This window comes from Hibiscus syriacus, unplaced genomic scaffold, assembly GCF_006381635.1.
Source record: "Hibiscus syriacus cultivar Baekdansim isolate YM2019G1 unplaced genomic scaffold, ASM638163v2 tig00011079_pilon, whole genome shotgun sequence".
NCBI classification, from domain to species: domain Eukaryota; kingdom Viridiplantae; phylum Streptophyta; class Magnoliopsida; order Malvales; family Malvaceae; genus Hibiscus; species Hibiscus syriacus.
The window spans coordinates 1498961-1516601 of record NW_024062242.1 but is presented as its reverse complement, the minus strand read 5'-3'; the positions used below and the strand labels follow the sequence as shown (position 1 = coordinate 1516601).

Genomic DNA, 17641 nt, shown 5'->3' with positions numbered 1-17641 from the left:
TCTGTTACTTCCAACATGAATCTTCCTCGAAATCTTCATCATCAGCTCCTCAAGAGTTTATGTTTCTCTTGAATGATATTTTAACATGCTCATTTGATACGAATACAACGCCGATTTCATCTTCTCGAATTTCACCATCATAATAAACAATAGCTGAAAGTCGCGCCATTCTTTGAGTTTAAAAGTGCGACAATATTATATCTGCAAAAAAAAATAACTTAAACAAACCTGATTAAATAAATTATATATGAACGAAAATATAACACAAAATTTTTTGTACACATCAACGTAAATAATTTAAATAATATAATTTTATATTATTACCTGCACCGCAAAACTATTTCGACGTATGCTCCCGCTTTTCAATTTTATAAACATAAAAATTAATTAAAAATAATTAATATAATATTTTTTCAAATAATGATAATAAACAATAAGTATAATTAAAAAATTATAACAAAATTACCTTATAACGAAAAATCGCACAAACTTCTAAATCAAATATAAGAAGATTGCCAGAATTATTACTCGTTGACGGAATTGTTGTATTAATTTATAAGAGAGGAGAGACGCGAGGAGATGTGAGGAGAGATGCAAGAACGGGAGGTATTTATAAACATATAAGGCGCGATAATTGCATATGTAATTGTTATATAGCGCGGATCAGGGACCACGTTAAATATAATTTTGGTACGACGTATAGCGCGGCTACTGATCCGCGCTATACCCCTACGTGGCGTATAGCGCGAAGCAGAGGGTGCGATACCCTACGTGTAACCTAGTCAGCGTATAGCGTGGTACAGGGGGTGCGTTATACTCCACGTGGCGCCAAAATCAGCATATAGCGCAGTTCAGGGGCGCGCTTTATTGTTACGGGTGTTAGATCGAGAAATATAATCTGACCGGTGTTAGATCAATATATATACCGATCACCGGTGATTTTTTGAGAAAATCACCATATCAAAACGTTAATATCTTAGAAGTCGAATATTTATTTTTGTAGTTTATTTATAAAGGTAAAATGATAAATTTAATAACTATTTTTTTCAATTTAGTTTATAATTTATTAGTTTATACTAATACCGTAGTTGTTGTTCGATATGTTCATTGTGAATCCAATGACGCCACTCATACCGTAGGGTATATGTAAATTAATTTTCTTTCGTTGGTAAGTTTTTAATCTATGTTTTTATTGATCGACTGTAGCACAAACTTTAATGTTGATTGTCGACCGTTGATATTATTTTTGTCTTTTTATTTTCTATTGTTTTTTTCAATAAATTTACCTTTATGACACGTTTTCTTCTTTCTTATGATACATTTTCTTATTTCTTTTGACACATTTTTAGGTTGTTTGACCATTGGTTTCACTTATCTTTTTCAAAGGGTTGATTAGACATCGATACGACTGATCTAGATGATTTTATATGTTATATTGTTGACATTATCTGCTCTGGACTCTCATTTGGATACCTGTTATGCGTTTATGGATAGTTTTTCACGTCGCTTAAGTATGATTTGCGGTATTGTCGGTGGGTTTTCAATAGCCTGATCTCCTTTTGTAGTTTGTTTGCCGATGCGATTAGATCTGTTTATATATATATATATATGTTCAAGTTTTTTTTATTAGATTTTAATCTTTTCTTGTATGGTCTTTATGTCATATTAAGTTGCTAGTTTTGTTTATGTGATTATAGGAAATTATCCTAATTATGTACTTAATTTACGAGTATGATTATAATTTTTTATTATAATTTAGGATATTTTTCTTAAATAAAATTAGTTATTTCTTAATTTTTTTTTTATGGTTTCTCTATCTTTCCCTTGATTTAAAATAATTAAAAACTGTGGATTTAAAGAAAAATAAAGAGATGTCCAACTTTCTTTCCTTTCCCTTGTTCTTTTAAAATCCAAACATATGACTAAGGATTTAACTAGAATAACTTGAACTTTACGGACCAATTTTAAAATTTGACAATTGCTTGGGGATGGCATGTGAAGGCAATCTAAAACAAATTTGTTGAGAGTGGAAATTGACCCACGCATTATAAGAGAAAAATATTCACGTCTTACAGAGGAAACCAACCATTATAGGTCCAATCAGAATGGCCTACCAAGCAAACTTCACTGCCATTTTGCTTCGCATAGTAGAGGAGAGAATTGGGTTTTGGACTTGGAAAAAAATATAAAGTATTTTTATGTCTCGTCATCATCCATAGTAGGTTGTTACATTAGCATTATAGATTATAATATTAGTTCAATGAATCATTTATATTAATATCGTAATATTCGACATTCAAATTTAAATATTGACGATATCTAATTTTGATAAATATTTTAATATTTAAAAATAATACATAAGATCATACTCATTACAGATATTTCCAGAGTTTTGAATGAAAACTCAAAAATAAACCTTTATATAAGTAAAGTATATTCTATTACTTTAAATAATTAATTTAATATTACATTAATAAATTATAGAAATCATAGAAAAATAATTAAATTTTTTCAAACACATTTTTTCAAAAGTTTTCCCTGTGGCCTTATCTATTGCTGCTTCGACGTTGAGCGACCTGGAAAACGTGGAAAGAAGCATTGCTTTGTTCTTTTTTGAGAATAAGTTGGATTTTAGTGTAGCTCGTTCTTCGTCGTATCAAGCAATGATTGATGCAGTTGGAAAGTTTGGTCCTGGATTGGTTGGTCCCTCCGTGGAAACCCTGAAGACGACATGGTTGAAAAGGATAAAGTCTGAGGTGAGTTTGCAATCGAAAGATGCGGAGAAAGAATGGGCTACCACCGGATGTACAATCATTGCAGACATATGGTCAGACAATAAATCTAAAGCTTTTAATCAACTTCTTAGTTTCATCGCCCTCGAGGACCTTTTTCCACAAGTCTGTAGATGCTTCCTCGTATTTCAAGACTACAAAGTGCCTTGCTGATTTATTTGATTCCGTTATTCAAGATATTGGCCCGGAGAATGTGGTGCAAATTATCATGGGTAATAGTTTCAACCACACTGGTATTTTGCAGAATTATGGAACCATTTTTGTTTCTCCTTGTGCTTCTCAATGTATGAATCTAATATTGGAAGAATTTTCTAGGGTAGATTGGGTGAACCGGTGTATTTTACAAGCACAAACATTGTCCAAGTTTCTATACAACAATGCATCAATGCTTGATTTAATGAAACCGGGGGACAGGAGCTCATAAGAACTGGAATAACAAAGTCCGTTTCCAGCTTTCCATCGCTGCAATCAATTTTGAAACAGAGGTCAAGATTGAAGCATATGTTCAATAGTCCTGAATACTCGTATTCAAATAAACCGCTGAGCGTTTCTTGCATCGCCATTATTGAGGACAACGACTTCTGAAGAGCAGTAGAAGAATGTGTGGCAATATCCGAGCCTTTCTTGAAGGTGTTGAGGGAAGTATCTGGAGGGAAACCTGCTGTCGGTTCTATATATGAACTAATGACCAGAGCCAAGGAATCGATAAGGACATACTATATAATGGATGAGAGTAAGTCGAAGACATTTTTGGACATAGTTGACAGACAATGGAGGGACCAACTTCATTCACCTTTACATTCTGATGGGGCATTTTTAAATCCTAGTATCCAGTATAATCCAGAAGTAAAATTTCTGGGATCCATAAAAGAAGACTTCTTCAAAGTTCTAGAGAAACTACTTCCCACTCCCGAGTTAAGACTTGACATCACCAATCAAATTTTTACTTTTACCAGGGCAAAGGGGATGTTTGCTTGTAATCTAGCAATGGAGGCACGAGATACAGTTTCTCCATGTATGTATGCAGTTTTCTGTTTCGCCATTACTTGTTTTTTGGGTGTGCATGTGTCTGAGCAGCCCCTAGTCTTTTGGCTTTTCCACCCTTTACAATTTTCCTCCTTTGCTAGGCAATTGAAACAGTTCTCTTATTAAAATGCATATATCCAATGAATTATTAGCTATTCGTTCTTCAAGGATTAATTTTCTGGTGCGGCTGAAGTTCAATACTACGGCTACTTTTATCACTTGTAGGGCTCTGGTGGGAGCAGTTCGGGGACTCGGCGCCTGTGTTGCAACGGGTTGCTGTTAGAATTCTTAGTCAAGTTTGCAGCACTTTTACATTCGAGAGGCATTGGAGCACATTCCAACAGATTCACACGGAGAAAAGGAATAAGATAGACAAGGAAACATTGAATGATGTTGTGTATATTAACTACAACCTCAAGTTAGCAAGGCAGATGAAAACAATGTCCATGGAATCCGACCCCATTCAGTTTGACGATATTGATATGACTTCAGAGTGGGTAGAGGAAAGCGAAAACCCAAGCCCGACGCAGTGGCTTGATCGGTTCGGTTCTGCTCTGGATGGAGGCGACTTGAACACCAGACAGTTCAGTGCTGCCATGTTCGGAAATGACCCTATCTTTGGCCTGTGACTTATCATGGCTAGTCTCTGTACCACCTTATGTTGTGTTAGAAACTTAGAATGATATTAGTATTCATAGTTAGTTTGGTTTAAATTATTGAAATTAAATCTGTAGTGGCCATGCATCAATGGCGCTGTATATTTAACTCTGTTAATGCATGAATAAAATCTGATTCAAATGTCTCAAAATTCAGCAGGTTTTGACTGCGTGGAAGAGCCCTGCCTTATACTGAGGTCATTAGGTCATAGTAAAATTTTTATTTTAGGAGAAACATTCGGAGATCCTTAATATGCATGGATTTAGTGTTTCTCAATCTAATTGTTCTGGAGAATATTGACTCAAACATAAAACTAAAGAGATTAAGGACAGTTTCTTGTGAAATATTTGGAATTTCTGTAATCAAAAACTGTTCTTTATTTGTTGTATTGATCTTTGACAACTTAAAATCAATAAAATTTTATCATGAAATTATCAAATTATGCATCGTTTATACGAGTTTTTTAAAGTATAAGTGTAATCTTTTAAACATTTACTTGAGTAATTGAAGATAAGACCTATACAATGTTAACGTCATCATCCAATTTACGCTTGTGTAATTACATGTCTTTGACGAATATTTCACATATTATTTTTTAAAATAAAAGTTTTTCAATTTTTAACCTATTATTTTAATTTCTTTTATTTTTACATTGAATGACGTTAGCGTCAGAGAAACTGCTCGAATGATCTATCATGTATACAAACACATCTTTTAAACAATGTTTTCACATAATCACGCCTTTACTAACAATATATTTTTCGTTAATAATGTTGTTTAAATGTTCATTGCGTAAAAACAAATAAAAAGGATACCATATTAATAAAATCGTCCACTTTTCCTTTAAATACTAGGATAACTTATTTATTTGGTCATCTATCTATTATTTACTTTTATTTTGATGATTTAATTATTGTTTTAAAAAATCCTACTCAACTTTGTATTTTGGTTATCTACCGTTAAAAAAATAACAGTGATGTTAATGTATCAACATAAGATAATGTCATGCTAGCATTAAAAAATAATAAAAAAATGTAATATTATCATTATTGTTAATTTTTAACTGTGAATGACCAAATCGTAATATTAAATATATTTGTGAAAAAATAATAGTTTAATGACAAAAACAGAAACTAAGTAATAGGTGAATAACCAAATAAGCAATTTATCCTAAAACTATACTTTTGTTTTTGTTTTGATTGCGTGTTTTATTCATTGTTTGCCGCCACTTCCCGCCTACAAACACGAAAGGCAAGCCCTAGACGAAGCGGTTTGTGATTTAGATCAGCAAGCAACTCTTGTTCCAAGTCTACATTTTCTCCCACCTTTTCTCTTCGTGTCTGTGCAATCAAACTGATAATTTGATTGTTTCGCAGTTGATTCTTCATCAATGGCGGCAGAAGCCAAAGTCCCATTCCCAAACTACTACACCAAAACCCAACGCATCGTCTTCCTAATAGACTTAAACCCACTTCTCCATCTCCAAGACCCAAATCCTTATCTCAAAGCCCTCATTTCTTCTTCCAAAATACTCCTCTCTTTCCCTCCTCTATCCTCTTCTCTCTTCTCTTTCAAACCATTCTTTTCCTCTCTTTCCCCTCTCCTTTCCTCCTCTAAGCTCCCATTTCCTTCCCTTTCTCTCTCGTTCAACCACCCAGATTCCACCTTCCATTCCCTCACGGATTTCATCACTTCTATCCCCACCACAATCGACAGAGCTTCCTTCCCTTTGTGCCCTTCTCGGGCTTCGAATATCGCCGCCTCCTTGCGTCAGCTCGTTCATGACTACGCCTGGGACCCGCTGATCCCCGATCCGGTGGCTGGTGCGTTGTTCGAATCTGATGGCATCCTTTTGATTAGGTCTAATTTGGTGGTTTTGTTGTCTCCGGTTTATCGGGACTTGAATTTGCTACGTGAATTCTTCGATGTGGGAATGGATAATGAATGTTTGAATGATTTGGGTGCTTCTGTCAAAGAGTTTTGTGGGGTTTTTGAGTGTGTCAATGATGCGTTTGTTAGTAGGGATATTCATTGTTGTTGGTTTGATTTAAAGTTTCAGCCTTGGGAAAATGGAGATTTAGAAAATTCGGGGTTTGGGTTTTTGGAGAGTGGTATTAGGAGTTTAGGGTGGGGATTTCTTTCTTCGGATTCTATTGTTTTAGGTTCTGCTCTTGTTCCTTTTGGTTTGATTTACCCCAATATTGTTTTTTCATTGAGCATTTTTCATGCCGATGCATCTGGTATGGGCAATGCCCAATTAAGTCTTGAGATATTAGATGCCAATGGGAAACCATTAGACTGTAAGTTATGTGAGCTTGAGTTTGTTAATTTCAAGACCTGTTCGAGTAATCAACAAATGAGAGCTGATAACCATAGGAATAGCTCCTTGTTGGATCAGTATTTGGATGGAGTAACTGAAGTACATGTTAGAGCCCTGAGGAGGTATGATGAGTGTGAGAAATTCGAGGGGCGCTTATCGAATTCGATCATCGTTTGTGAATCCTTGGGAAAATCTAGGAAAGGTCGAAAAGATGATTTGGGCGAGTTTTGTGCTGATAGAGTTCTTCATTACTTGCAAGGGATATGAGTGAATCATTGGTGAGAAAACCTTTTGGGATTTGGCAAATCTTCTTGAGTTTTCTTTGTAGGAAGGTTACTGGCATTGGTATCTCTTTCGAATGGCGATTCCGATTTACATGCCGGAATCCTGAAGCCATTCACTGTTTTTTCAGCTATGCTTTGTATAATTGGTGATGAGTTCTTCCCCAACAAGAAGTTTTTAGAATATGGTAAGGTGGATTCGGCTGCATATGTTGCAAAAGGAGATGACAAAACTTGCAACCTCCATGTTGATTCAACATGCTCTTGTGTTTTTGGATTCTCAATCTCAGTCCTCACCTTCCCACAAGTTACCTGCAAAAAGGAAGAAGGCCAAAAAGAAGTTGCCCTTGCCTCATGACTTCACTTGGAGTGCCTTCTGTGATGCAGCAGCTGAACATTTGGAAATGGATTTAGAAGCAAGTTACTTTTCTAGGAACGGTAACTCGAAGAAGTTAAAATTTCTGAAATGCTGGATGAAGCAGGTTCACAAACGCAGTCCTTTGAGCTTTGAGATACCAGAGAGTGCCATGCCAGATCAGGATGCTAAAGAAGAAATCAATCATAGACCAATTGAGTTTCCTCGCGATAGTGAACAACTGGTGCCTTATTCTGCAATAGCTGGAGAAGGTTTCTCAAGAGTGTTAGATGAAGCTGGTAATGATTTTTGTTCGGATCTTCGGAAAATTTCTTCAGTAGTTGCCCTAATAAAATTAAACAAGGGCTAGAATCTGGAGAAGTGGAATTAGGGCCTTTTGCAGAACGGCTAGTACAATCATCTATTTATTGGTTGTGCCAAAAGCATGAGACGGAAAAGGTTTCAGAAAGTCAAACCGCTCCGGTGAAAACCAGTGATGCTTGTGCTAACAAAGTTGCTGTTGAACTAATCAAACTTCTATTGAGGGAGCCGAAGGACTTGGCTGCTATGCATAAAAGAAGGATCCATCTTCTCAGGCATTGGATTCAAGGTCTACTGGATCTGCTTCAGTTAGTGTAGTTAGAGAGTATCCTTTTCTATTCCCCTTCATATCCATAAGATTCACTATTTCTTTGTTTCACTTATGACAATTTCTCTTTTCTTGATTCTATGCATGACTTCTTTTGCTCTTAGAAAGTGAACAATTGGTTCTAGGTTCCACACATTTCCTTAATAAGACAAAGATATGAATTGCAGATTTGTTTCGTATGGAGATTCTTCAGTCGGAAGTTGGTGCAATTCTCCAGGAGCCTATGAAGCAGAAATTTGTAAAACATATTTGCTCTCTGTTGGAGTCTATTCAGTGCCATCTTGAGGGTGGTTTTTTCGGCGATTGGAGGCTTGACAAGTATGTGGAGAAAATCATAAAGAGCAGGTACAAATTATATTGCTCCGACTTTTTCATTTTTCGTTTAATATTCAGTGTCTCTCACCCATGTCCATACATATTTGGACAGGAGTATGGGAAAAACCTGATGTTAAATGAATTATTGCTTTCTAGAGAAGTTCCAAGTATACTGTTAATAAATTTTGCAACATTTAATTTCAGGTATTATCTCTCTATTGGAGATGTTGTCGATCGAATCTATACGAAGATGGATCTGTTACTGTTTGATGATGAGGATGAATTGCCTAATCATGTACTGAACAGCGAGGACAGTACCCGATCCTGGAGAGGAAAACCAGAGGAAGATGTACACACCAGAAATCCTGAATCAGTTTCAATGGAAGAGGAGTGCCCCCAACTGCAGAAATATGATAACAAAAGAAGTCCCCTAGTAATGAGGACCGAGGAGGATGAATTGAAACTGATTCAGGCTCAGGAGAGGAGGGAGAGGGCTCGGCGCTTTTCATCTTTTACAAGTTGGATGCCAGATTTGCAGAGAGTTTGGGCTCCAAAGCAGCCGAATTCAATGAAACGCAAGTCCGATCATCTTCGAAAACTATCAAAAACGAAAAACCATAGCAAGGCAAGCTATGACACAGTATGTGAGACTCCAATGACAGAAAAGAAGCTGCCAAGCCCCTACGGAAGCACCATTGATGATGAAGACCATAGAGATAGCAGAGCTCACCCTCACGGTCCTGTCTCAAAGGCTCTGTTCCAAGATGACATGTAATAAGAATTATGGTTTCCCGCCAGCAGCCATAATACGGCGAAGGACGCCGAGCCCGAGCTCCTCAAAAGGAAGTTGCTTGCTGCCATATAATTTAACCAGACTGGTTTAATCTCAATCAGACTCTGATTGTTTGTGAAGTAGTTATATAACTTGATTGTCATAACTGTTCATATGGTTAATTTCCTGTAAACTTACAGCCTTAAACGTTAACTAAGACGTCTATTCTTTTTCTCCCCGTATGAGGAAAAAGAGTTCCTTTTATATATTTATTTCATAGGCCCAAACTCTCTCTGGAGTCGCAGCTCTGCATTTAGCGTAGTTAAACATTTCAAAAACCAATCTTTGCTAATGAGAGGCATCACTCGTCGTTGCCGCCATTTCTCATCTACCAAGCAACTGAAAGACTTAGCTTCATCATCATCAACCCCAAAGCCTGAATTTCTTCAGCCCATTCTCAGTGAAGATTTATGCGGTGAAATATTGAACCAATACCCAGATATCAGAACATTGAAGAAACTCCATTCCAAGATAATCAATGTCCGACATCTTCGTTTCAACCCATCTATAGCCATCAAATTAATGAGAGCCTATGCTGCTAGAGGAGAACCAGCAGTTGCACGCCACATATTCGATGAAATGACAGAAAAGAATATCGTTTTCTTTAACGTCATGATAAGAAGCTATGTAGGCAACGGTTACTATCATGATGCTCTTCTTATGTTCAAAGAAGTATCTAGCCATGGTTTGCGCCCCGATCACTATACGTTCCCTTGCTTCTTAAAGGCATGTTCTAGATCAGATAATTTGCAGGTTGGTTTGCAAATCCATAGTGATGTGGTTAAAGTTGGTCTTGACTTGAATCTTTTTATAGGGAATGGGCTGATTGCTATGTATTCCAAGTGTAGATGTTTGGTCCAAGCACGGCGAGCTTTCGATGAGATGCCGATTAGAGATGTTGTTTCTTGGAATTCAATGGTTTCTGGATACGCACAGAATGAATGCTTTGATCAAGCATTGGATGTTTGTAGGGAAATGAAGTTATTGAGGATAAAGCCCGATGCTGGGACTATGTCCAGCCTATTACCAGCAGTGACCAACACTTCCTCTGATAATATTTCATTTGTTAAAGAAATGTTTTCGAAGTTGGCTCGAAAGAGCATTGTTTCTTGGAATGTGATGATTTCGATTTTTGTTAACAATTCATTGTCAAGTGAAGCCGTTGATTTGTATTCGCAGATGGAGGCATATGGTATCGAACCAGATTCTTTCACCATTGCTAGTATCCTTCCTGCTTGTGGTGATCTTTCGGCTATTTTTCTCGGAAGACGAATTCATGAATATCAATAGGAAGAATCTCCTTCCGAATTTGGCACTGGAGAATGCATTGATTGACATGTACGCAAAGTGTGGATGCTTAAAAGGAGCGAAGGCGGTGTTCGATCAGATGAAGTTTCGGGATATTGTGTCATGGACTTCTATGATCTCAGCTTATGGGATGAGCGGCCAAGGTGACAAAGCTATGTCCCTTTTCTCTAATATGCAAAACTCGGGTCTGCCTCCAGATTCTATTGCATTTGTGTCAGTTCTTTCAGCTTGTAGCCATGCAGGGTTACTGGAACAAGGTTGGCATTTCTTTAATTTGATGACAGACCAACACAAGATTTTTCCGAGGGTAGAGCATTTTGCTTGTATGGTTGACTTACTTGGACGTTCCGGGCAAGTAGAAGAAGCCTATAATTTCATCAGAAAAATGCCAATCGAACCTACTGAGAGGATATGGGGAACTTTGTTGGGTGCCTGTTGGATGCACTGTAACATGAACATCGGACTCCTTGCTGCTGATCATCTTTTTCGGTTAGCATCCGAGCCATCTGGATATTATGTCTTGTTATCGAACATATATGCGAAGGCTGGTAGATGGGAAGATGTTACAACTGTTAGATCAATCATGAAGAGTAAAGGGATCAAGAAAATGGCTGGTGCTAGCAACACCGAGATCGACAATCAGATTTATACCTTTCTTGCTGGTGATCAGTCGCATCCACAGTCTAGGGAAATCTACAAGAAGTTAGATTTTCTGGTGAGGAAAATGAAAGAGGCTGGTTATGTCCCGGAAACTCTGTCCGCACTTCATGATGTTGAGGAAGAAGATAAGGAAGGCCATCTGGTTGTTCACAGCGAGAAGTTGGCTATTGTCTTTGCCATTTTAAATACTAAACCCGGGACACCTATTCGAATCACGAAGAATCTCCGTATCTGCGGCGATTGCCATGTCGCTGCTAAGCTCATTTCGCAAATCACCGAACGCGAGATCATAGTCAGGGATACGTACCGGTTTCACCATTTCCAGACCGGTGTTTGCTCATGTGGAGATTACTGGTGAATCGATTTTTGGAAAACTGCTATCGAATTCACATGATACCGGAATATAAGCAGCGAAGATCAGCTGTCTATCGTTTAATCTGATTTGGCAGGGCGTATACTACCGAATGTCTGTGCAATGATCGTGCCGGAAGTCTTCAGACCATTATGATCATCTTATAAGCGACCAGGCTCAATGTCTTTTTATCCCGAGAGGTAGGTGCCAGGTGGTGTTAAAAATGCTTACAAAAGCTGGTCATAGTTTGTGGTTAGTAATTCACTGTTATTGTTATCTTGATACATGTAAGTTTCTGTGTTTGATTAAAAGAAAAATAACATCGGTTGAATTTGTAGTATGATTTGAGCATCAAAAACTAAAATTTTGTATCCTTTCAGCATATGATATCTGTGGCAACAGCGTAACCCCAGTGTGATCCAGAGGAAATCAGTGGTTGCACAACCATTCACCGGGTGGGATGCTGAGCGGCTAAAGCAGGACACGTGTGCTGAAAAATCCCCAATGAGGAAATCCAACGTGGATAGGATGTATAATAATAAATGCAGAAATTTAAGGATTTGTCAATTCATTTTTCTGAAGACCACGATTTGATTGGTTGTCCGTTTCCCCTGCCCTCCGCCCGTCTACTCGTCGCCTCCTCCCACCTTCTCTTCCCCTCAATCGCCATAGTACCCACCTCCTTCCTTACTAAGCTTTCATATTATTTTCTGTTCATATCATACACCACATGATATCAAAATACAAAAATAATCGTACATCAAGTAAATATATTTAATTATGCTCGTATCTATTTTTTCACATTTTCTTAAATTGTGCTTTTAACCGTTAAAAATATCCTTATTTCTTCCTCTAGAGTCTTCTTCCCTCTCCTTCAAATAAGATTATGATTAGATTTAAAATTTGTTAAATAGTAATAATTATACATCGACAAAACGCATGGATAGTTATATATCAAAATATAACATTTGATACGTTCATAGAGGTAAATATAATTAATTTGAATATATCATTAGAGTTGTTTTAAAAGTTAACATATTTGTTAATTTGTGATATCTTCTTAAATGAGATGATATTTCTTGGTTAATATAATCACAAATAATTAATCAGATATTTTTTAATGTATCTTAAAATATTTTAATTGGATATTAGGAGTTTAAGTTGTATATGTTTTACTAAAAAATAATTGTTTTCTTTTGACATATTCAGAATTTTAATTCAATAATTGTTTTTGTTCACCGTATAAATACGAATCCGATCAAATTCAAAAATTGTATTTGACAATTTAAAATCAATAATTTTTTTTATTAAATTCTCAAATCCCATATTATTTATATATAAGTTTCTTTAAATTTTTAAATATGGCTTTCTAAATATATATTTATCAAGTGATTGAGGACAATATCTATATATCATCCGATCAATTTATGCTCGTATAAATACCTATGTACCTTACTTATATTTTATTTTTAATATAACTTATATTTTTTTATATTCACAATCAATATATCTCATTTCTTTTATTTTTGTTCCTAGACGAAGTTAACAGAGAAAATTTCGCTAGAAAAACTTACTATATCGAAAAGATGCACTCTATTAAATAAATTGCTCGAGTGCTATTTAAATAAATATAATTAAATGCTAATTTTCCCACAATATTACCTTAATAAAAATAGATTTTTTAATTCTCACATTTGCCCTTACAATAACTTCAAGACTTTTAAGTACAAAATTAAACATTATTTAAGGATAGATTATAAATTTAGTATTTCTACTATTATTTTTGTTTTGTTTTGGTTAATTAACTATATTTGTTTCTAAAATCATATATAATGTTACGTTTTGATTTTATTTTGGTTATTCATCATTAAAAAATTAACAAATCCGCTGACGTGATATTTTTTTTTAATGATGACGTGATATTACCTTATAGTGATACGTCAGCATCACCATTAATTTTTTAATAGCGGGTGACTAAAATAAACCAAAACTAAACGTTAGTCATAATTTTTTTTTAAAATAATTAGTTGACTAAAATGAAATAAAAGTAATAATCGAGATAGTAAACATATAGTTTACCCTATAAAAATTACCTTTTACTGTTAGCATCAACCAAGGTGTTTTAAACAACTCCATAGATTCTAAAGCCATCTCAGGAGGCCACGACAAGTTGCAGAAATAATTGTGGTCTCAGTGCGTTAACCCGCTGAACCGACCAACCACTCCATAAAATTCGAGGTCCATCTTCTCCTCCTCCTTCGTTTTCCTCTGTCCGTGTCCCCATTCCGGGAGCTTATTTTAAGGTTGTAAGCATCCGATTATCAAAGTTTAGCTTCTCGCAGCTGAGTTTTTCTTTTCTTTCCATGGCGGTAGGCTTATCCGCCGCCATAGCTCCTAAACCCTTCCGTCCATTCTCATCCTTACACCACGCGCCGAAGCCAACCCCAATTTCCCGCCCTTTACTAACAACAACGTTCGGAGCTCGACGAAAGAAGAGCTTCACCGTTCGCTTTGTGGTTGAGAAAGATGAACAGAAGCATAGTGGTTGTCCTGTTCCCCAGATCGTAGAACAAGGATCCGATGATGTCATCGACCGTCAGATCTTGATACCGGCGCGTGTGTCGGAGAAGTTAGCTAGGAAGAAATCCGAGAGGTTTACTTACCTCGTCGCTGCTGTCATGTCTAGTTTTGGGATCACTTCCATGTCCGTCATGGCCGTTTATTACAGGTTTTGGTGGCAAATGGAGGTTCGTTTCTTCCCCCCTTTTCACCATTCCCCCCCCCCCCCACAATTTATCTTCGTTCTAACAGTATGAACAATATCTGAAATTGGGTTTTTTTTTTCAAAAGGGAGGAGAAGTGCCTCTTTCTGAAATGTTTGGTACATTTACTTTATCAGTCGGTGCCGCTGTAAGTTCGATTTCGTTCATCGACGTTTATATCATTGCATTTTTGAAAGTTAATTCGAGTGTTGAATCGGAAACTGGGTATTGTTTTATTTTCAGGTGGGCATGGAGTTTTGGGCTAGATGGGCTCATCGAGCTCTCTGGCATGCTTCCTTGTGGGACATGCACGAGGTATTTTTCATATAATTCTGGTATATTGTATTGATAATCTGTTCGTAAATCTCGTGTCTGTCCTGGTTATAATTATGCAGTCTCACCATCGACCGAGGGAAGGAGCGTTCGAGCTAAACGATGTGTTCGCCGTAATCAACGCAGTCCCAGCAATTGCACTTCTGTCTTATGGTTTCTTCAACAAAGGCCTTGTTCCTGGTCTATGTTTCGGTGCTGTAAGTTTGGACACAGTATTAGTCTCCTTAACTATATTGTCTGCTTGTTTTTGGTACTAATTTCGGTTCATTTCGATGAGCAGGGGCTTGGCATTACGTTGTTCGGAATGGCTTACATGTTCGTGCATGATGGTCTCGTCCATAAGAGGTTCCCCGTAGGGCCGATCGCCGACGTGCCTTACTTCAGGAAGGTTGCTGCGGCTCACCAGGTTAATAATATACTACACAGTTTTTGCACATTTGGGGGTTGTCTTCTTCCAACTGTGTCCAATGGCCATGCTTTGTTTTTTCAGCTCCACCATTCAGAAAAATTCAACGGTGTCCCGTATGGGTTGTTTCTAGGGCCTAAGGTGATTTATTGTTTTCAACTTTTTTTAAAATTTAATTATCCACGTCTCATCTATTGATTAATTAATTTAGATCGAGTATTATAGATATCTATTTACGGGGACACTCGACTTAATTTATTTTATTTATTATACTTAATTTATTTTATTTACGATATCAAGATTTAAACTCGTGACCTTGTTTAATCCGTCAAAATAATATGAATTAGTGTGTGAATGCAAATGCAGGAACTAGAGGAGGTGGGAGGACTTGAAGAACTGGAGAAAGAGATCAATAGGAGAATCAAATTAAGCAAAGCGTCGTGATTATAAAACTATGTATAATCATTTAGAGTTTTATTAGTCGTTTGGAAATTAATATTTTTGGTAATTTAATATTTCTAAGAGTTAGTATAATCATTTTTTATTTCATTAGTCAGTTAAAAGTTAAATTAATTAATAGTTATTTTTTTAGTAATTTAATTGTTTTTAAATACGTTTGGAAATTTATAATAAAAACTAGGGTAAATTACACAAATGATCATTAATGTTTGAATAAGTTATTATTTTTTTTCCAATGAAGTTTTTAAAATAATAAATTGGTAATTAACGTTATCGATTTATAATAAATTAATTATTAATATTATCGATTTGTAACAAATTGATCACTCAATGTTAATAGTTGTTAACATGAGTGAGAAAGTTAAGTTTGACTGTTGACCGTTTACATGGCTCGTTGACCGATTATCTTTTTAATTTTAAATAAAAATTCAACCTTAATTTATTCATTTTTATTTTAAACCCATCTTTAAACTCTAAAACATCCCTGAAACACGATAGATTTCCAGAGGCGGGGCTAGGCATGTGCAATGTGCGCAAAGGAACATGATTTCGGAATAGCAAGGGCCCCAAAAAGTTCACAATGAGATTATTGGTATTACCGTAGATAATTAAACTATCAAAAGGGAGCCCAAAAAGTTTATTCGAAGGAAGATATGAGAAATACCAATAATTAGTACTATGCTACAGCTGTAAAGCTTATCTCATTTTTTTTGTCTAACTCACTTTACGAAAAATGACATATTTTTAAGAATTTGCACAGGGCTTACAACGTCTTATCCCGACCCTGTGGATTTCTTCAAACTTCATCGTCTGCTCTCCTTTAACACTACATCGCTTCTCTTCATTGACAGGACGGTATCCAAGGACAAAGAATAAGTCATCTTCAAGCTCCGAAATACGATGTGAATGTCACCGGTGCTTGCCTTCTTCCAATAAGCATAAAGCCTATTAATTTACCCGAGAAGTGGTCATGCAGTATACTTAACTGGCTGTAAATTTCTTTATCATCCCTTCTAAAAAAAAATTCAATATAATTTAATGGTTCATAGTTCAGATTCCCAAAATTTTCATACATATACATTGTTAAAATGGTTATGGTGGTCAACTTTGTGATGGATTGTGGAGAGGTACCTTTTCTTCTCTGATATTGTTTGTCTTTGCAATGAACCACTAATATGTTGACGAGGAGGAAACTACAAAAGTTGTTTTTGCGTTGTATCAAGTTCTTAATGTAGCAAGTCGAAAGAATATGCAAAGTAATCTCGACAGTACTATGTCCAGATTATAATCAGCTGATGCTCTGCAACCTGAACGAAACCAACAATGTTTTGGTTCACATGCTATTCCTCCTTGAAGAAGAAATATGGTTCAAAAGAAATATCAAATGCAATATATAAAGACGAGCCAATTACTAGAAGAACATGCAGAACACAGATCTAATGGAGGTACGTTTTTTTAAACATACATTTGTTGTAACTTGTACATCTAGAATTTCTTTTTGAAATTATATAATATGTTGCTTTTATTAAACACATCCAATTAGGTGATGCCAAAACTTCAAAGATGAAAAGAAGAAGGACCTCTGATCAAAATTCTTTAAAGGTGTTCAAGAAAATTAAGTCTGAAAGTTTGCATCTTGCTCATGAAGATTGTATGTCCGAGCATGCTGGTAATGGTCCTAGCGCAGGTAATGATCTGTCAACCACATTAATAGGAAAGGATCGGCCTAAACACAGTGCCCATCCTTCTTATAATGATCCAAGTTAGTGTCATGTCGATGAAGAGAAGCGATGCAGTGGTAGAGGAGAGCGGGCGGTGGAGTTTGAAAAGATCCATGGTGTTTTGGAGCTTGAAGATAACTTTAAAATAAAAATAAATAAAATGAGATTAAATTTTTATTTAAAGTCAAAGAAGTGATCAGTCAACGGACTATGTAAGCCGTCAACAATCAAAATCACATTTCCGTCACCCATATTAATGGCTATTAATGCCGAATGACCAATTTGTTATATAACGTATGTGACCGATTTGGTACAAAACAATATCGTTATAAATGGAATTATAGTTATGTTGCCATGTCAATGACCGTTAGTCGTATTTGCTCATCTCTTTTTCATTTTTAGCCTCAACATAA

General features: G+C 36.1%; 2 protein-coding genes and 2 pseudogenes across 3 annotated transcripts; all 4 read left to right on the top strand.

Annotated features, from left to right (window-relative positions):
• The first annotated feature begins 2634 nt into the window (after positions 1-2634).
• On the top strand, positions 2635-4620 carry LOC120204636 (annotated as a pseudogene).
• A 1149-nt stretch (positions 4621-5769) lies between these two features.
• LOC120204663 lies at positions 5770-9401 on the top strand (annotated as a pseudogene).
• A 78-nt stretch (positions 9402-9479) lies between these two features.
• LOC120204635 (putative pentatricopeptide repeat-containing protein At3g49142) lies at positions 9480-11741 on the top strand. The gene is given in 2 exon segments (XM_039204701.1): positions 9480-10510; positions 10512-11741. Coding segments are annotated over 2 exon segments (2034 nt in total). The 5' UTR covers positions 9480-9518; the 3' UTR covers positions 11554-11741.
• Positions 11742-13761: 2020 nt separating this feature from the next.
• Positions 13762-15496, top strand: LOC120204632 (beta-carotene hydroxylase 2, chloroplastic-like). Of its 2 annotated transcripts, none has more exons than XM_039204698.1 (7): positions 13762-14294; positions 14395-14457; positions 14553-14624; positions 14705-14839; positions 14923-15048; positions 15133-15189; positions 15415-15496. In XM_039204698.1, the coding sequence occupies exons 1-7, from the start codon at positions 13911-13913 to the stop codon at positions 15490-15492; spliced, it is 915 nt and encodes a 304-aa protein (XP_039060629.1). In that variant the 5' UTR covers positions 13762-13910; the 3' UTR covers positions 15493-15496. The 2 variants fall into 2 exon arrangements, with proteins under 2 accessions (XP_039060629.1, XP_039060630.1); XM_039204699.1 differs by having other exon boundaries at positions 13911-14294; positions 14398-14457.
• Positions 15497-17641: the final 2145 nt, after the last annotated feature.